The 18,724-nt window shown below is 52.0% G+C and overlaps 9 protein-coding genes across 9 annotated transcripts; 7 read left to right on the top strand and 2 right to left on the bottom strand.

Annotated features, from left to right (window-relative positions):
- The first annotated feature begins 106 nt into the window (after positions 1 to 106).
- Positions 107 to 1,720, top strand: COCSADRAFT_35432 (uncharacterized protein). Its single transcript, XM_007700117.1, has 3 exons — positions 107 to 410; positions 462 to 766; positions 831 to 1,720. Exons 1-3 carry the CDS (start codon positions 165 to 167, stop codon positions 1,306 to 1,308), a joined length of 1,029 nt encoding a protein of 342 aa, XP_007698307.1. The 5' UTR covers positions 107 to 164; the 3' UTR covers positions 1,309 to 1,720.
- A 298-nt stretch (positions 1,721 to 2,018) lies between these two features.
- COCSADRAFT_139234 (uncharacterized protein) lies at positions 2,019 to 3,486 on the top strand. Its single transcript, XM_007700353.1, has 3 exons — positions 2,019 to 2,478; positions 2,532 to 2,831; positions 2,882 to 3,486. The coding sequence occupies exons 1-3, from the start codon at positions 2,240 to 2,242 to the stop codon at positions 3,321 to 3,323; spliced, it is 981 nt and encodes a 326-aa protein (XP_007698543.1). The 5' UTR covers positions 2,019 to 2,239; the 3' UTR covers positions 3,324 to 3,486.
- A 220-nt stretch (positions 3,487 to 3,706) lies between these two features.
- Positions 3,707 to 4,766, top strand: COCSADRAFT_87238 (uncharacterized protein; the record flags this gene model as incomplete). The annotated part of the gene is made up of 2 exons (XM_007700352.1): positions 3,707 to 3,771; positions 3,833 to 4,766. 2 exons carry the CDS (start codon positions 3,707 to 3,709, stop codon positions 4,764 to 4,766), a joined length of 999 nt encoding a protein of 332 aa, XP_007698542.1.
- Positions 4,767 to 6,003: 1,237 nt separating this feature from the next.
- Positions 6,004 to 7,299, top strand: COCSADRAFT_169860 (uncharacterized protein; the record flags this gene model as incomplete). Its single annotated transcript, XM_007700351.1, has 3 exons — positions 6,004 to 6,161; positions 6,235 to 6,758; positions 6,848 to 7,299. 3 exons carry the CDS (start codon positions 6,004 to 6,006, stop codon positions 7,297 to 7,299), a joined length of 1,134 nt encoding a protein of 377 aa, XP_007698541.1.
- Positions 7,300 to 8,546: 1,247 nt separating this feature from the next.
- COCSADRAFT_169858 (uncharacterized protein) lies at positions 8,547 to 9,509 on the top strand (the record flags this gene model as incomplete). Its single annotated transcript, XM_007700350.1, has 2 exons — positions 8,547 to 8,715; positions 8,770 to 9,509. The coding sequence occupies 2 exons, from the start codon at positions 8,547 to 8,549 to the stop codon at positions 9,507 to 9,509; spliced, it is 909 nt and encodes a 302-aa protein (XP_007698540.1).
- Positions 9,510 to 10,132: 623 nt separating this feature from the next.
- COCSADRAFT_139224 (uncharacterized protein) lies at positions 10,133 to 12,537 on the top strand. The gene is made up of 4 exons (XM_007700349.1): positions 10,133 to 10,360; positions 10,433 to 10,582; positions 10,689 to 11,606; positions 11,661 to 12,537. The coding sequence occupies exons 1-4, from the start codon at positions 10,342 to 10,344 to the stop codon at positions 12,299 to 12,301; spliced, it is 1,728 nt and encodes a 575-aa protein (XP_007698539.1). The 5' UTR covers positions 10,133 to 10,341; the 3' UTR covers positions 12,302 to 12,537.
- On the bottom strand, positions 12,527 to 13,618 carry COCSADRAFT_35425 (uncharacterized protein). The gene is made up of 2 exons (XM_007700116.1): positions 13,341 to 13,618; positions 12,527 to 13,288 (listed from the first exon to the last, which is right to left on the bottom strand). The coding sequence occupies exons 1-2, from the start codon at positions 13,552 to 13,554 to the stop codon at positions 12,633 to 12,635; spliced, it is 870 nt and encodes a 289-aa protein (XP_007698306.1). The 5' UTR covers positions 13,555 to 13,618; the 3' UTR covers positions 12,527 to 12,632.
- Positions 13,619 to 13,969: 351 nt separating this feature from the next.
- Positions 13,970 to 15,258, top strand: COCSADRAFT_159025 (uncharacterized protein; the record flags this gene model as incomplete). The annotated part of the gene is made up of 2 exons (XM_007700348.1): positions 13,970 to 14,110; positions 14,173 to 15,258. The coding sequence occupies 2 exons, from the start codon at positions 13,970 to 13,972 to the stop codon at positions 15,256 to 15,258; spliced, it is 1,227 nt and encodes a 408-aa protein (XP_007698538.1).
- Positions 15,259 to 15,352: 94 nt separating this feature from the next.
- COCSADRAFT_304729 (uncharacterized protein) lies at positions 15,353 to 18,453 on the bottom strand. Its single transcript, XM_007700347.1, has 4 exons — positions 18,303 to 18,453; positions 17,505 to 18,229; positions 15,730 to 17,455; positions 15,353 to 15,679 (listed from the first exon to the last, which is right to left on the bottom strand). Exons 1-4 carry the CDS (start codon positions 18,367 to 18,369, stop codon positions 15,447 to 15,449), a joined length of 2,751 nt encoding a protein of 916 aa, XP_007698537.1. The 5' UTR covers positions 18,370 to 18,453; the 3' UTR covers positions 15,353 to 15,446.
- Between the last annotated feature and the right edge of the window lie 271 nt (positions 18,454 to 18,724).

Genomic DNA, 18,724 nt, shown 5'->3' with positions numbered 1-18,724 from the left:
GGCCGGCAAAGCTGCCGACTTGTACCCAAGGGGTGAAGTCGGCTAGACTCAACGGCTGCCGTCCAAGCTCCTGCCCGATGGATCATCCTGCATACGCATTGGACCCCTCTTGCTGGTGTCCCCACCTACATTTTCCTCGTGCTAAGATACTTCTTCTTCCTGTTATGAACAAGCTCGCCCGCCGACTCCCGTCCCATCACTTTCCCTCGCGACTTCCCACTCCACCGAGAAGCATGCTGGGCAGCATGCCGCAGACACGCTCCGCCAAAGCGATCCTCAGCCATCAAGACCGCACCGCCAACGAACCCCGGGAGAAGGAGTTGCACACTGCCACGCTTACCAAGGTGACGCCTGTCAACGACCGTATCAAGCGCTTCGTATTCGAAATCAAGGACAAGAACGGCTTCAACGTATGACGGAATCCATCTCGCTCGCAACACATGCGCTGATGGACAAGTCAGTTCCTCCCTGGCCAATGGCTTGACGTCTTTGTGCCTGACGTAGAAAAGGCAGGTGGCTTCTCCATTACCTCTTCGCCTTCCGAGGCGCTGCCACGAGCGGACCCTGAGCACAAACCATACTTTGAGTTGGCGGTGCAGAAGAGCCCAGACAACCCTCCAGCAGCATGGTTATGGAAGCCAGCCGAGGAAATCATCGGAGGTGAGGTCAAGGTGCGAGTAGGCGGAAGCTTTGTGTGGCCACCGCCGTGCCTTGACATGAAGAAGATCAAACGCGCCATCTTCATTGCCGGGGGAGTGGGCATCAAGTAAGTCGCAGCTACCCCACACGGATTAGCTGTGCATCTTCGGAGACTAATTCGTATGCACAAGCCCAATGATGTCAATGATGACCTATATAAACCAGAATTACCCCAACCTCGAAGTGCGCTTCCTATACTCGACAAAGGTGCCATCACGCGAAACAGATCCCAGTGAAGTGCTCTTCCTCCAGGACGTGCTTGGCCTCTTCCGCATACCCCGATTCAAGGTGACCAAAGACCGGCTTGAACTCTTCTTCACGGGCACATGGGATGGGTCTGAAATGGGCACAAACGAAGGGGACCTCATACATCCGCTAATGTCTCTGACGCTGCCGCAAATTGACTCTGCCACGGAAGTGCCTGTTTGCGCATGGACGCACCGCATCGATGACATAGCTCTGTCGAGCGCAGTAGGCAACCGGAAAGAGGCGCAATCGACCGTCTTCTATGTGTGCGGGCCGCCTGCCATGGCGGACGAGATGGTGGAGTTCATCAAGGGACAGGAAAACGTGGATCCGCAGAGGGTGCTGTGCGAGAAATGGTGGTGATGGGATGGGATGGATTAGAATGGACCAAGGCAATGATAGTGATAGGGCCGCATGTGGGAATTGTGGGGAAGGCGATCGGGACTTGGGGAGTTTGCATACGCAGTGGTTCCATCGCGGCAAGCGCTATTGTATGTACGATGCTCACACCATTAACTGTATTTTACGCGCCCACAAAGGCCGCAAAATCGTCATGGCTCGTGATGGACGGGCAGGATGCTCCACTCTGCAAAGCTTGTTGCGCAACCCTGAGTGCGCATTTTGCTCTAGGCTCGACACAAGAGCTAGGGTCGCCGTGTCGGCGCATGGTGTAGTACATAGACAAGTATGCCGTGTGGCGGCACAGCAAGCGATCGCTTATGTAGACATGTCAGAGTGTAGTGTATGCAGTGCAACCCCGCGGTCAAGTGCTCGAGTTCATCCGTCCTGTTATCGCTTCGGGCGAGATTGCAAAGCCCAAAACGTCGCTATTAACCCACATTGTGCGGTTGTGAGGGCAAGGATTAGCGCAAGGGACACGCCCTCTAGCTCCCGCTGACGCTGCCGTCCTGCACGCCTGATTCGCCATCACACTTTACGAGCTGTGTGATCGCGCAGCATGCGTGTGCCACTCAGCGCCTGCCATGGCTCTTTCGCCCCTCAGCTCACTACCGCCATCGGCTAGAGTGGCGCCTTGGACGCCTGTTAAGAGCATTCCTCGCCCCGGACACCTGGGCGCTGATGCTGATGGCTTGACTGTGCGCCCGCGACTCGACCATCGCCGTCCAACAAGTACCACCACCAGAGACGAGCCGTAGCAGTCTCTCATCCCCAGCACCCGGTTGCGACGCCATTGCACCACCATACCTGTCTGCGCATTCGAGCCTTATCCCCCCACACCCGTCGTCATCCGTCCTCTGGGCGCTGCTTGGACCGCTCACCCCGCCCCGCCGCCATGGGCTTCTTTATATCGCGAACATGGCGACTGCCGTCAATCGTCTGGTTCCTCATGGTCTTCGAGCTGCCCTTTACCGTCGCCAATCTTGCACTCTTCGGCATTGCCTCACCAAACCTGTATCGCACCATCTTGTGGAAAGAGGGTGGACAGAGAGGCTTCAATTCGGACCCCATCACCGTTCTCTACTCGTATGCCAACTACCGACCCGTAGAGACGCCCCTCGTATGGAGCAGCTTGTGAGTGCTCGGACCCATCTTCACATCGCCAGCGTCGCCTAACAATTTCCCAGCAACACGCAATACCATCTTGTCATCGGCGTCGTGTGCACCTTTTTCTGGCTTGTCAAGGTGACCCTATGGCTCCTCAAAGTTCTATACCCGATCCTGTCGCTTCCCCTCCACATCGCCCTCGCCTGTCTATGGGCATACGGAATCCATGTCCAAACCGCTCCTGACACTATCGATCCACAACGCGTGAACAACGGACCACCGTGGTACATTACAAAGAACTGCAATATTGTAGAAGACAAGAACATCAGAAGCTACTGCATGCAGGCGAAGAGCAGTTTCGCTGTTAGCATCATTATGCTGTACGTCTCCTTGGGCCTGTAAACAAAATGACAAAACTAACGTAAAACAGAGCAATCTATTCTGTCTTTGTCATCATGTCTGTCTGGTCTCTGATTCCTACCACCGCTCAAAAAGAGGCACATGCCGTCAGGAAAGCGGAAAAGAAGGCCGAGAAAGAGAAGTGGGAATCTTCACCTTACGACAACGAAATGACGGCTGAGGAACAATGGCAACACATGTGGGAACTGCAGCAATTACCCCGTACTCCCGGCACAATTGGCGGCATGAAGTCACCTATGACACCACGGACCCAAGCCTTTAATAACCTGGGTGGTGAAGAAGCGGGACATGGCGGTTTTTATCCGCCTACGGGGCAGCATGGATGGTACGGCCCGCCGCAGCACGGTGGCGTGCCGGTGGAGACCGTCAGTCCAGTAATGGAGCATGATGAGTACCCATACGGCCATGACAATAGGGCGAAATCTATGGGATGGGGTGGTAACGCGTACTGAGTACCGAGCACTTTTGTCAAAGATATTTTCTTGTGTTATATTTTGGGACACGGCGTTTGAGCGTGTGCACTTTTGAGATACCACCGGGAGCTTCGTCTTCACTCATTACTGGAATATGAGGGGCACAGAGGTAATGGATTCAGAGGGATTCGAGATCGTTCTCAGAATTTTTAATTGAATGATTATATCATTGTCTATGTAGAGAGTACTGTGTCATTGCCATACGCTTAGTGTGACGAGAAACATGTGACACTGCGCGAACACATTCATGCAATTGCGCTACTCTTGATGTAGTGCTACTGCAATTGTGCTCCACATATCAGACTCCACATTTCCTCCGGAGATGGTGCCATCAACCTACCACCTCACTAACATTGCCTTTCATGTCTGCTAGCCAAGGGAACCACATCGTCTGTGTGGGTGCTGTCTACATAGATACCATTCTGACGTAAGTATTAGCTTACCGTTTGGCGTGTTTGTAGTAGCAGTTCGCTGAAACAAAAGTGTAGTGTTCCGCACTTTCCAATTGAAGATGAAAAGTTGCGCGCTAAAAGCATCATGCGAAGAAGAGGTGGGAACACAGCAAACAGTCTGGAGGTGCTGTCACAACTGCTAGAGCACGACAAAGCACCTGCAAACCCCCAGGTTTCGGCAAACTTGCATCTGATGGCAGTACTTCCGAGCGAACAATCTGCAGCCTCCCAGTTCATCTTTGAATCTCTCCCAGGTGTAAACATATTTGACTGTAGTTTATTCCGAACAGACCATCAGGAAGCCGCCTCCAGTTACATCATCCAAAGTGAAGCAAAGTGCTCGAGAACTATTGTCAGCATCAATGAGCTTCAAGAGATGCAGGTATCTGAATTCTGTCAAAAAGTTCGTGAATTTGCCAGAATGAATGTGGGGCAGGTTTGGGAAAAAGCATGGTTCCATTTCGAAGGCCGAATTCCAGAGGTTACACATTTCTGTGTCAAGTTCCTGCGCAAAAACTACCCCCACTTCAGAATAAGCGTGGAGTGCGAGAAGCCCGAACGCACAGAAATAGCAGAGGTTGCAAAGCTCGCGGGTATGGTGTTCTATTCGAAGCTCTGGGCAGAAAAGAACGGGTTCACAGATGCGAGGAGCTTTCTTGAAGCACAGCACGCAGACAAGCAAGACGGCACAATACTTTGTTGCACATGGGGTTCCGGAGGCGCTATGGCAATCGAGAAAGGAACTGATGAGTCTTGGGCGGATGTCAAAGCATGGCAACCGCAGAAAGATGAGCCCACTGAAGTTGTCGATACGATTGGTGCTGGAGACACTTTTATCGCTGGAATGCTCTTCGCTCTCAACAACCATGCTGAATGGGCACTACAGCGTAAGTTGGAATTCGCGAATGAGCTTGCCGGTCGCAAGGTCTTACAGGAAGGCTTTGATAATCTGGGCGTCAAGATGTGGTAGATGGGGCAGCCTTTGACGCTTCAGTCAGCCCAGATAGCCTTGCATTGGCTTCTGCAGGACGTAACTTGGCAACATTCCAAGACTTTAGAGTGGTTCCTTTAGTAGTACTGAATCTTGCAGTGCCATTGGTCACTTCTTTCAACCCAGATCGACATTCAAGCGCGGAACGAGCCTCCCGGCGCAGTTTCCGGCATGCTAGAGCTACATAGGTAGCCTTGGAGATATTCGACTTTGTGGCGTCTTACCCCTCATGTTCTTTTACTAGACAGGTTGTACTGGAAGACAGAGGATGCGCTATTTTTGGTGTTGCGGAAGCTAATTGGAGCTGCGGGGATGATCGCTGGTAGTGATTTGAACAGACGATACCCCAAAGTTTCGTACACGGCAGAACGACCGCAATACGGGGAACAGCTGGTACTGGCTGAAGCACTATCAAAATCCCGGTAACATGAGCAGAATCTGCAGAGCCATTTATTTCCAGACTAGCAACTTGAAACTGAGGGCTAACGGGTATGCTGGTGGGGACTATGTTGAGTTGACGAGCATTAGGCGGCTCCTGGTGAGAACTTGGAAGCACTGTAGATTGAGCCTTAGTAATAGTACGAGGCCAAAACCTCTAATATGGCATGATGAAGTCAGTGTTGGTATCTACGTTTTGAGTGGTCAAGATTATTACTGTGCAAAACATATGACAAACTACTCGTTGACATGTGAGTATTGTTCTTCTGGACTACTGCTTAGCCATTTGAATTATATTTCAATATCATCGGCAGTCTTCAGACTTACTGAGTTAACACCTATGAGATGCATGGGATGTGCATAGTCGCTAAGGACGAATACATACTGGTTTCGCTATTGGTGCGGCTCCCCGCATCCGCAAGAGTACCTCACATCTGCACCTAGACAAGATCACCATTCGCTCCTACATTAGTGAGTACACACCAAAAGCAACCGAATTTGATATAAAACTTAGATCATTGCGAATGTGAGTTGATCTTGATATACAAAATGCGAAGATTTCACATCGTACCTATACTGATCTATTCGTTAGCCATCCAAACCTGCAGAGCAACGACTACTCATCCCTCATATAAACAGGAGGTTCTTTTGTTACTTCCTTGTTTGAATCTTCCCGTTTACTAAGACCTCCCAGACTAATCCATTGGCAATGTATCCGTTTGGTCAGCCGTATCCAGATGCTTCCAATGATATACAGTCTCGGCAAAATGAGCTTTGGATGAAGATTCAGCGTGATGCTCACGAGGATGATATTGACTTGACTGTTCTCCCATTTGCCAAGGAAGCTATTGGCAGTATTGCAGAACTGGCTGTGAACCAAGTCGATACCAAGCAGTTTACGTTTCAGGGAGCGAAGCGGATAGATGTGCATACACAGTGAGTTGTTTCCTCTTCTTAAATCCGTTGATAGTCAGAATAATATGAACTAATATGGCAAATACATCTTCAGTCCTATACCTGACTGGTTCCGAGAACTGGAGTTGAATGCAGCAGGTCGTGCGACGCCCTCTTGGACTGTGCAAGACCACCTAAAGTTTATGGATGAACATCAAATAGTGCACTCGGTTCTTTGCGTCTCCACACCCCAGGCAAATGCGTTCTTATTCGAGACGAATGAAGACTTGAGGAAAAAGAAGACGCTCGCGCTAGCCAGACTACTGAACTGCTTCACTGCGGAACTGTACAGAATATACCCTGAGCGATTCAGTTGGATGGCCATTATGCCACTACCCCATGTCCACGAGTCAATCACAGAGTTGAAAAGAATGTTCGCAATAAAAGGACAAGAGCCCATTGGTGTCGGCGTACTTACGAACCACGAGAGCCTGTATCCCGGCGACGCAACCTTCGACCCGCTATGGGATTTTCTACAGAAAAGAGCAGATGAAGAAGGAAGAAGAGAAGTCGTCTTCGTTCATCCTACCGAACCCATCATCAAACTCGACGATGGACGCTTGATCAACTCGCGACCTTGTAAGCAATCGCTTCTTTCTTTGCATCCACCACAAGAAGAATCAAACAAATAAGACAGTCTGAACTAACAAAAACTTCAACACCAAAAGCACCCCTCCGCTCCGGCCTCGGCGAATTCTACTTCGAAACCGCCCGAGCAATCTCCAGCCTCACCGCCTCCTCCACCATCCTCACCTACCCCCGCCTCCACTGGCGCATCTCCCACGGCGCAGGCGCCTTCCCCGACATATCCGAGCGCTTCCTACTCGGCTTCCCGAACATCTCCTCTGCCGCACGACAAGTTTACAAATCGCGCCTTTGGTACGATAGCGCGGGGCCCGTGTGGCCCATGCAGATTAAAGGGTTGACAGAGGGCATGCAGGTGCCGGTGAGTCAGATGGTGTTTGGCACGGATTATCCGTATGGGATTGGGTTTTGGGATGTTGGGGAGAATATTGCGGGGTTGGTGGGGGTGGAGTGGTTGGGGGAGGGGGAGAGGGAAGGTGTGTTTTGGGGGAATGCGAGGGAGTTGTGGGAGGGGAGGATTTGGGAGGGAATGTGAATTGGGAATTTGGGATATGAGTAGAGGGATATGGATTGGTTTCCCATACTTTGCTGGAAGGACTGCTAAAGTCCTTGTCCAAAGCCTCACTTAAACCACGTGACTCTGATCTTCATCCTAATTACGGATGTCCAGATACCGCCAACTTTCAAGAGTATGGTGCTTAGTTGAGCAATTCCGTGATAGTATCTTTTAAGTCACTTAACGCTCAAAGGTTCGGTTAGCTGCGGTTGGGTTACTACTAGCGTGCGGAAGCGGGTATCGTCAAGTTCTATCCACGACCCCACTGTGACATCCGCCACACTCACAACCAACACCACTACACATTGATATACGAAGTTGGCACCGCAGTTCTTCTCATCATGTGTAAAAATCCTATTGATCGATGATAAAATCCCGGAAATGCATAGAGCACAGAAAACTAAGCGAGGCGCCTGATAAGCCTCAATGCGGGAAGAACTGGATATTCCACCGCGTTGAGGCGTGTAGACAACTGTAGGTATAAATCATCTCCACATACGCAATAGTACTCTGCACCCCACGGCATCGGAGCCTAGCTAATATACTCGCGCAGTAACAGGGTGCATGTCGCAAGTTTTTTTTCTGGGAGGCGTCGGGCGCGATGGCCCGAAACCTGCGCGACGAACCGGGGTATCGATTCGAACATCGCCAAGGCAAGACATGAAAGAGAAGGTCAAGATGAAACAAGAGCTTATCAGTCGTCATGATCGATGGAATTTGTACTCGATCCGATCTGCCAGCCGAGACCAATTGCTATGATCTCAACTTGTCGTGTTGTTCGGCAAACGTCGATAGGATGACGTTGATGACAAAAGCCCACAACATCGGTTGATTTCCAACCAACACACACCTACCAACTGCCTGAGCATAGACGTCTTCGAGCCTGATTCCTAATACTGCCTCCAGATGATTGGCGAGGCTGCCTTACCTAAGGCTGGCACGAAGAGTTTTGCTCCACCACTGCTAGCGCGAATTGCGTGATCGCACGTCTTCACCCCCAGCTATGGCACTTTGCGGAGATGGTTACAAAGCGGTTTCCGATGGCGGAGCTGAATATAACTCTCCAGCCCTGCTTGCCTTCCTTCCTCCAACATCCAGAACACGACGCTTGGTAACAGGATTTTCTTTTGGGAAGCCTTTGCTAGATACCAATTCATAAAGACTATCCATTTCTGGCTTCTCTGCACGTGCCTATCGTTAGAAACCCGCCACACGTCGTCTTCGAAATGTCGTCACCAGTCTTCAGCAACGTCGAAACATACAAGCACGCCACATTCCGTGAGGAGTCTGGTTATGCTTCAGCCGAGTCGAGCCAGGACGGCCTGCAAGAGATCTTCTTCACTAGACCTCACTTGAAGTTCATCAATGCTCAGCTGGCTAAGCTCGAGCCTCAGGGTGAGTGACGGTCTTTCATCTCTTCCAAAGTTCGTCCGACTAACATTGGGCTAGACATCCTCCGATGGTGCATTACATCTCTACCTGGGCTTTTCCAGACTACTGCTTTTGGTCTCACTGGCTTAGTCACTGTGGACATGCTCTCAAAGCTCGACGGACCCCTGAAGCACAACATTGATCTGATTTTCTTGGATACTCTTTACCACTTCGATGAAACATACGCTCTTGTTGACCGTGTCCGAAGGCGATACGGAACACCGGTCCATGTTTACAAGCCTGCTGGTTGTGACAATGTAAACGACTTTACCGCCAAGCACGGAGATAAACTGTGGGAGACCAACGATGAGCTTTACGACTACGTCGCCAAGGTCGAGCCTGCGGAGCGTGCTTACTCTGAGCTTCAAGTCAAGGCTGTCTTGACTGGTCGACGCCGCAGCCAGGGTGGAAAGCGTGGCGACCTGGACATTGTCGAGGTTGACGAGGCTGGACTGATCAAGATCAACCCCTTGGCCAACTGGACATTTGCTCAAGTCAAGGAGTACGTCGATGCAAACGACGTACCTTACAACGAACTCCTCAACAAGGGTTACAAGAGCGTTGGTGACTGGCACTCAACACAGCCTGTTGCTGCTGGAGAAGACGAGCGATCAGGAAGGTGGAAGGGCAAGAACAAGTCTGAGTGCGGTATCCACAACCCCAAGTCACGATATGCTCAGTTTCTTCAAGAGCAGGAGATGAAGCGACAGAACGAGGATCTTGTCAACAAGCTGCAACAAGTCTCGTTGGTAGTTTGATGTTTCGGTCCAGAGCGTTCGTATTTTCGTTTGTTGTACAGATCTGCATTAGCATGGGCGTTTGGGTTTTCTGGGTTTGGCATACCTAGCATAGTAGCAGTAGGGTTTGGCTGGGGTAGTCTGGAACACCCCGATTTTTACGGCATCCAGATCCGATTGTTTGCACTTGGAGCCGAGATATGACCGGTGTAGGAGCCGACAGGGCTCTCTTACGAATCAGACGAGTTTATATTTATGATTACTACAGTGCTACTATTTGACTATGACACAAGTAAGGAAGCGGCTTGAAAAAAAAAGTGTGGGGGGAATACGGATGCTGCATATCAGCGGACCCTGCAACCCTCTGCCCCAGGCGCGCGCGACCTGTCATTCTCGTAGAGCGACATGCCCGAAGTTGAGACCGAAGCTACGCGGGCCCTCTTTGGCTCCGCTCTCACGTCACTCTTGTTACTTTACGCAGTGGGAACAGTTAGTGTGATAGGCTCCTACATCGCGCGAAATTGCGCAATCGGTTCCAAAATCTGCCGACCCATACAAAACATCCGCTTTGAAGCCTAGTCTCTGCAGCAGAGAATTTCCAAGAGAGGCCAAGGTCAACAAATGGGAGTGTGGAGCGTGGAGTAGCCGTGGTTTGTAGAATAAAAAGCTCATTGTGCCCGTCGCCGCTTTCTGCTCCTCAGTCGCGCATCGTTCTTTTGAGTGACCCCAGAGTCCTAGATAATAGTACCCTTTGGTTCGACATAGTCAGGAACGACTCCAGATCTTGTCGCATTACTATCCCGCAAATTTCTGCCCTAAGATTATTCCTTTCCCCTCCACACATCTTGTGGAAATGGCAAACACACCCCATGGTTAGTTGCTGCGCAGTTTTTTTCTGCTGGCCAAAAGTTGCAATAGACGCTGACCAGGCGCGTCCACTACAGGCGGCGTCCTCAAGGACCTGATCGCGCGCGATGCGCCCAGGCGCAAGGAGCTTTTCGAAGAGGCTGAGAAGCTTCCCGCGGTTGTTCTGACGGAGAGGCAACTTTGCGACTTGGAACTTATCCTGAACGGAGGTTTTTCCCCATTGGAGGGTAAGTCGTCATTGTTTCGCGGGGCAATATGCGAGGGGCATGCAACATTGCCCCTCGTGTTTGCCCTGTTTGCACCGCCAGCACGGTACCTGACAGCACTATGCAGGTTTCATGAACCAGAAGGACTACGATGGCGTCGTGGCCAACAACCGTCTAGCTGATGGCAATCTCTTCTCCATCCCCATCTGCCTTGATGTTTCAAAGGAGACCATCGATGAGGTCGGCCTCAAGCAGGGCGCCCGCATTGCCCTCCGCGATTTCCGCGACGACCGCAACCTCGCCATCCTCACGGTTGACGATGTATACCAGCCAGACAAGGAGAAGGAGGCCAGGGAGGTTTTCGACAAGGACAACGATGTAGCCCACCCCGCCATCAAGTACCTCTACGAGACAGTCAAGGAGTACTATGTCGGTGGTAAGGTCGAGGCTATCGACCGCCTGGAGCACTACGACTATGTCGGTCTCCGCTACACACCTGCGGAGCTGCGTCTGCACTTTGACAAGCTTGGATGGTCCAAGGTTGTTGCTTTCCAGACCAGGAATCCCATGCACCGCGCTCACCGTGAACTGACTGTCCGCGCTGCTCGTGCCCGCCAGGCCAATGTCCTCATCCACCCTGTCGTTGGTCTGACCAAGCCTGGTGACATTGACCACTTCACCCGTGTCCGTGTCTACCAGGCGCTGATGCCCCGCTACCCCAATGGCATGGCCGTACTTGCCCTTCTGCCCCTCGCTATGCGTATGGCTGGTCCCCGTGAGGCTATCTGGCACGCCATCATCCGCAAGAACCACGGTGCCACCCACTTCATTGTTGGCCGTGACCACGCTGGCCCTGGCAAGAACTCCAAGGGTGTTGATTTCTACGGCCCATACGATGCCCAGGATGCCGTTGAGAAGTACAGGGACGAGCTCGGTATCGAGGTTGTTCCTTTCCTCCAGATGACCTACCTCCCTGACTCGGATGAGTACAAGCCCAAGAACGAGGTTGAGCAGGGTATCAAGACTCTTGACATTTCTGGAACCGGTACGTCCTTATGATGTTTGTGTACAGAATCCAAACGACTAACTGAACACACAGAACTTCGCAAGCGTCTCCGAACCGGCCAGGAGATTCCCGAGTGGTTCTCCTACCCAGAGGTTGTCCGCGTGCTCCGCGAGTCTCACCCTCCCCGTAGCCAACAGGGTTTCACCGTCTTCCTGACGGGCTACCAGAACTCTGGCAAGGACGCCATTGCCCGCGCCCTCAACGTGACTCTCAACCAACAGGGTGGCCGCTCCGTCTCCCTCCTCCTCGGTGAAACCATCCGCAGTGAACTCTCCAGCGAACTCGGATTCAGCCGATCTGACCGCGACAAGAACATTGCCCGCATTGCCTTTGTCGCTTCCGAGCTCACCAAGGCCGGTGCCGCCGCTATCGTTGCGCCTATTGCTCCTTTTGAGGCCTCAAGACAGGCGGCCCGCCAGACTGTTGAGAAGTACGGCTCTTTCTACCTCATCCACGTTGCCACTCCTCTCGAGCACGCGGAGAAGAACGACAAGCGCGGTATCTACGCCAAGGCACGCGCTGGTGAGATCAAGGGCTTCACTGGTGTCGATGACCCGTACGAGGCTCCCTCCAAGCCTGACCTTACTGTCGATCTGTCAGTCAGCAACGTCAGGACAGCAGTGCACCAGATTGTGCTGCTGTTGGAGAGCGAGGGTCTCTTAACCCAGTTGTAAAAAAAAAGGACTGGGCAAAAAAGTAAAAGTGGTGGATCCTTTCTGTTTTTTTTGTTTGGAAATATATGAGCGATGATGGGTCCAATTTTTAACGAACCTTTTTAACGACTTTTGCTTACGAGCTTTGAGACTCCTTTTTTGAGGGGTTCATGGATGCGTAGATTAGACGCATGAAGATGGATATACTAGACTTGAGGTTTAGATTATTGATCAATATTGAATTGATTTTATGGCAGTATCTTGAACATGCTACTTGAAATGTGTTTCTGCTCAAATTTGTTCGTCTCTCTTATCTTCAATATAAGTACAGTGATATACATGAATCCCACCTTCACACAGCGCGAGCCATATTCTCCTTCCTCTCCTTCTCCCTCTTCCGCGCCTCCCTCTCCGCCCTCCGCATAGCCCTTAGATCCGGCGGCTTCTCAATCCCCAACCTAGTCCTCAACTCATCAATATCCGTCTCGAGCTCCTCCTCCCAATAAACATTAATCACATCCCCACTCAACGCGCCATTCCTTGCCGCCCACGGCCCATACACATCCCAGAAGCGGCGCCACTCTGCCTTCTTCAGCGTAAACGCACTAAATACCGCGAGCCCCGTCATCGGCAAACCCGTATTCGCGAATTCAAAAGCCTTGAGAGCTACTTCGCCCTCACGGAAAACTGGGAGCCCCACAAGCGCGTGGTAGAAATCGTGGCACTCGCGGTACCGCTGCATGACGTACGCGCATTCCTCATCGTCGATATATTGCACCGGCGCTCGTGTATCAGGTGAGACGCCCTCGCGGTCCAGCCACGCGGCATACGCATAACCCAGTGTATTCGGCGGGAGCTTTCTCAACCGCGGTATATCGAGGGATGTGGAAGTTAGACGTGGTCGGTCGCGTAGAATGCGGCGGCCGGTGGGGTGCAGGAGCATGCGATCGCGGAGTTTGTAGATGAAGTAGGGTTGGGCTGTTGCTTCACCGAAGGAGGCGATGAGATCTGAGGAATGTTGTAAGCAGTTGAGACAAGATGTGTGAATTGCGATTCGAACCTCCTCGTCTGGGATCGAGGAAACTGCCGATTCCGGAGCCTAGAGTGAGACCGAGGCGCTCTAGGCGTGTCAATGGGATGTGGCCCTTGTAGTTTGGTGGAGGACGGTTGAGGACGGAGAAGCTGCGGAGCGATTGGGCATGTTGGGATAGGGTTTGAGGAATTGATCGCGCGGTCAGCTTCTGGAGCTGCTGTATGCGTACATGTCGAGCCATTGGGATGTTGTCAGTTTAATGGCAATGGCTGTCGTCTTTGGAGCTTCGAACGTACAGAGGTATGACATGATGTAGGGTCTTATCGATAGGGCGCGCCACAAGCACCAGCCACACCAATCACGCTATTTATGACTTCTTTGCGACTCATCGGTGCTTGAAAACACTTCTACAACAAACGTCTCTTTTTCACCTAGATTGACTTGAAAGAACAGGTATTTTCTACTCAAAGATCAGTTTGGTCAACTTCTCTTCAGTTTTGCTCGGCAACCCTAGAGACGTAACATAACTTTTTTTTCCCAAGGCAGACAAAGAAAGGACTTCAGTGACAGAAGTGACTGGAGAGATTATTATCAGACTGGTGTTCTCCAGAAGAACTGTTACCAGAATAAACAAAGTAATACATATCCTGTAAATCATGGCGGCAGCTCTCGACCCTGGCACCAATCATACCGACTTCGTCGCATGGGCAAAGTCCAACGGCGTTGAAATCAATGGCATTGCTCCAGCCCGCTTCGTCGGTCGAGGAATGGGCATTGTAGCCGCTCAAGACATCAAAGTCAGTCCTCCACACCTTCTTTCCCCTTTGAACCTCAGCCCAAACGATGCTAAATCATCAAGAAAGGAGACAAGCTAGTTCACGTATCCAACAAATCCCTAGTCCACGTCGCCCTCCCCAGCATCCGCAGTCTCAAACTCCCAGACACCATCACCGTGCACGGCAAACTCGCCCTCTCCCTCGCCCTCTGGTACACAGGCCGCAAAGACCACGACTACACCCTCTGGCAAAACGTATGGCCCACATCCTCAGATTTCAAATCCACAATGCCACTTTACTACCCTCCCTCTCTACAACCCCTTCTGCCCCCCGCAGCCCGCACCCTCCTAACCAAACAGCTCCAAAACCTCGAGCGAGACTGGACTAGCATCGCACCACACAACCCAGGTATCACAAAGGAAACCTACACCTACACCTGGCTCATCATCAACACCAGAACCTTCTACTGGTCCTACCCGGACTTACCAAACGCCTCGGCACTCCTCCCCAAACGCCGCGCAAAACTCACCGCAGACGACTGCTACTGCATGTGCCCCTTTACCGACTACTTCAATCACTCCGATTCAGGCTGCGATCCGCAAATGTCACCGAGTGGCTACACAGTAACTGCCGATCGCGCCTATGTCGCTGGCGAAGAAGTCTTCGTAACGTATGGTCCGCACACGAACGATTTCCTGCTCACAGAGTACGGATTTATTCTTCAAGAGAAGAATAGACATGATGGTGTTCCCCTTGATTCTTTGCTACTGCCGCTTCTGGATGGAGATCAGGTTGCTGCGTTAAAGGAAGATGGGTTTTATGCTAATTACACGCTGTTTGGGGAGGAAAAGGAGGAGAGGGTGTGTTATCGGACGCAGGCTGTTCTGAGGCTGCTTGTGCTGGATGCGAAGAGGTATGCGGCGTTTGTTAGTGGGGATGATGATGGGGCGAGGGATCAGGCGAGGTTGAATGAGTATTTGGCGAGTGTGCTGACGAAGTACTCGCGCAAGATTGTGGATATCATCGAGGAGGTTGAGGGGCTTGATCTCAGTGGGGATGTGGAGCAGGCTGAAGAAGGGGTTGTAGAGGGTCAGAGAGAGACGCTCGTTAAGCGGTGGAAGCAGATACGAGATATTGTCAATAGCGGGATTCGATTTCTCGAATCATAACCTTCTTCCACACTACACGCAGGCAATCGAAAACTTAATCGTAGCACGCGACCTCCCGGAACATATGTTTGAAAGAGTCATCTGTTTCATAATCATCTGTTATGCAAACCAAAAACGTCTACTAGATAGCCCCAATTGACCATTTACGCTTTCAATACGCGAAACTAAAACACCCGCAGAGCAATAGCTCACGCTACACTACCCACGACCAGAGCTGCAACACCCTCCTCCTCACTTCTTACATCAATCTTCATCGTTACACCAGTCTTTGCACTAAACGCCATTCGTACCATGGCTGCCACTTTGCCACCTGTAATGGTCTTGCCGTACAACTTGAGCGTATGTGTTGATGTTGAGAGAGCCACATCGGTGCCTTCCAATGGCTGGAGGGACAGTGTCCTGGTGAGTTGCTCGGTAGCGTCTGCTCTTTGTTAGTAAAGTGACATGTTGAGAAATACATAAAAAACATACCTGCTATGCTCTTCATGTTGCCAAGCTGCAGAGTCTCGGTTGCTGTGTCATTGTTCGACTGCTCCCATACGTTGTCGAAGCTGCCAGCATACGCCGGTACAACGTAGTCGGCGCCGGTGAGGTAAAGATCTTCGACCGAGTATTCATCGGGGTAACCATCGCCCTCTTCTGGCTCGTTTGTGCTTGGATCGATCTCTTTGCTTGTGAACTTGAGTACGTTGGTGAAGCTTGCCGCAATGAATTGCGACTCAGTCTCGAGGCGCTTGAACGATACGTAAACAGTGCCTGGCTCGTTTGTTAAAAGCTTTGGCGCTGGGATGACAAACTCCTCCTCTAGTTGAACATCGCCGTCGTCTTCGGGAGTAACGACCATCTCGACATCCAACAAGACTGTATCTTCGAGGGTGTTCTTGATATCGTATTGGATGACAACATGGTCCTTGAAGATGTGCTTGATGGCCGTAACGACGTACTCGGTCTCTGATTCGGTGAGCTCGACAACATCGCTTGACTTGAGCACGCCTCCATGGGCCGCCAGTTCGGGAATCTTCTGCAGCTCGGCAGCGTACTTTTGCGCATTGTTGGCTGCATTGGCTGCAGCGTCTGCTCCCACTTTTGAAGGTTGCTTCGCAGCGCTGGGTGCCTTGAGTGTCGGGGTAGCGCCTTCGGTCTTCTTAGTAAGATCTGCGGCATCTGCTTGCTCGCGCGAGACAGTGGGGATCTTGGTGATGTCGAAGGCAGTCTCAAAGGTATCGCGGGAGTCTGAGCTAACGTACATGGCCAGCTGGTGCTCGAGAACTGGTAGTGAGAACATGGAATCGTTGCGAATGAAGCTGATGGCCATGTCGTCGTCCTCCTGGTCCATCAACCGGAGATTCAACGCAGCACGGTCTCGGACCTCATCATCAACGTCGTCAAGGCAGCGAGTGAGCAGAACGTGGACTGACTTCTTGATCTCAGGATCCTTCTGACCAACACCGAACTTAGCGAGAGCAGAAGTTGCAGCAGCTCTGACAATGGCATTCTCTAAAACAACGCGGTTGTAGATGTAGCGGATGTACTTGGTAGGGTGAGGTGTGGAGGGGCCTTCGCGTCCGAGAACAAACAGAATCCGCACGGCGAGCTTGGTGAATTCGCAGTCTTCGATGAACTCGCAGAGAGTCGCAAGCGCATCCTCCTTGGCCTCTGGAACGAATCGAATAAGGTCCATGATTGCCTCCACAACTGCTCTCTTGAACTCGTAACCGCCTTCGTCGCGCAGGATACCGCTGAGGAAAGCAAGGAATCCAGACTGCTTGGACTTGAACTTCAAAGCCAAAGTTCGGACAGCCTCGACAATGGTCACCTTGAACTCGTCTGTAATCTCAGCCATGAAGCCTGTGATTTGCTTCATGAGCCTATCTACTGACGATTCGTTGCCCGTCTTAAGGAGCGTTGTGATGGCAAAAGTCGCGATGCTGCGGTTCGAGTTGGTAATGAGCGACTCAATATCTTGGTTGCACGACCGGACAGCGTCAGGCTTGAACGAAGCCATTTGTGATAGAATGCGGAGAGCAGCAAACTTGGTGACGGCGCGTGGAGATGTGAGGAAGAGCTGTAGAACGTGAACGGCCTGGACAAGCTCGGCGTCGGTTACATCGCGCATGTCGCAGATGGCCTTTGCAGCTTCGAAGTTGACCATCTCGGACTTGTGTCGCAGCCAGCCGTCGAGGAGCTGCATCATGGGCTAATGGTACGGTCAGCAGGCTCATTATATTGCATGGAGAGTGTCGCACCTTTCGGAGGTTTGGATCCTCGTCAGCCAGCTTAGCCGCCAGTCTCACAAGTAAGACGGTAGCAGCAGGGCTCTTGACAACACCAGCAGCCGAGTACTGTTGCACCATCTTGACCAAGCTCATCCTGTCGCCAGAGCGCATCTGGTATAGCAGACCAATGGCGTGGTACTGTGTCATGTAATTTGTGCTGGCCTGGAGAGCGGTATGCGAGCTTCCTCCAAATCCACCCAAGAAACCACCACCCGACTTGCTTCCAGAGGCAGCCTCTGCGGCCTCGGACTGCCATCTCCTAACTACGTCTTTTGCGACCGGAAGAAGGTGATATGAGGAAACGAGAGCAGCCGAGGCCACGGAGGGGTTTTTGTCGACAATGCACGTCTTGACCAGACGCTCAATGGCCTGGACAGTGGAAGCGTCAATGACACGGCAGAGGGCGCGGATGGCATTTGGGCGGTAGACGACGTCACTGCCGACAGAGGTGTCTTTCATAATCGATGAGGTGACCATGATGACATCGTCGGCGGAGCCAGCGAGCTCCTTGATGACGAGGTAGACCATCTGGCGGAGCGAGGCATCTTTGTTCTGGAACAGCTTGGAGATGCCAAAGAAGAGGGTTGTGGCTTCTTGCCGGCCCCAGCTCTCTCCGGTGAAGAGCAGGAGGGCCAGCTTGGTCAGGATCACTCTACATTTCCTGGGCGAGATAGGGCTCTGGTTGAATACTCGTGCTGGAGTGCAACGTCAGCCTGTACTGCGCAACACTTCACCAGCACTTGTGCATGCGATTGCAAGCGACCCTACCTTCTTGGAACACAGACGTCTTGTCGATTTGCGCCACGCCGCCTGCATCCTCGTGCTTCTTGTCCATGGTGGTTGTGTGCAACACCGCGTGCTAGCTTTCGTGGGCGTAGATGTATAAACCTGTCCCGCTCTTCCTCCGCCTTTAACGTGGCCTCTGCGACGGGGGGAGGTGTATTATGTGGCCAAGCGCCGCCCAGCAATTGATGTAGTGGAAGGGAAGGGCGATTGCAGGGTGATTATGGCGGCGTGGGCGTGTAGTCGAGTAGTCGTGGTAAATTGGCGACGTTGTATGTAAAGATGGGCTTGACCGGGCGGGAGTGCAGGTGCAGGGATGTGGCCGCTGTGTGGGCTGCTATTGCATGCCTCGAGCTGCTTGGCACCCGGACTCTGCAACTGCATGCGGTCCGGGTATTCAAGGCTCT

This window comes from Bipolaris sorokiniana (genome assembly GCF_000338995.1).
Source record: "Bipolaris sorokiniana ND90Pr unplaced genomic scaffold COCSAscaffold_5, whole genome shotgun sequence".
Taxonomy (NCBI): domain Eukaryota; kingdom Fungi; phylum Ascomycota; class Dothideomycetes; order Pleosporales; family Pleosporaceae; genus Bipolaris; species Bipolaris sorokiniana.
Note: the sequence above shows the minus strand (reverse complement) of the source record. Positions and strands in the feature narration are given on the sequence as shown.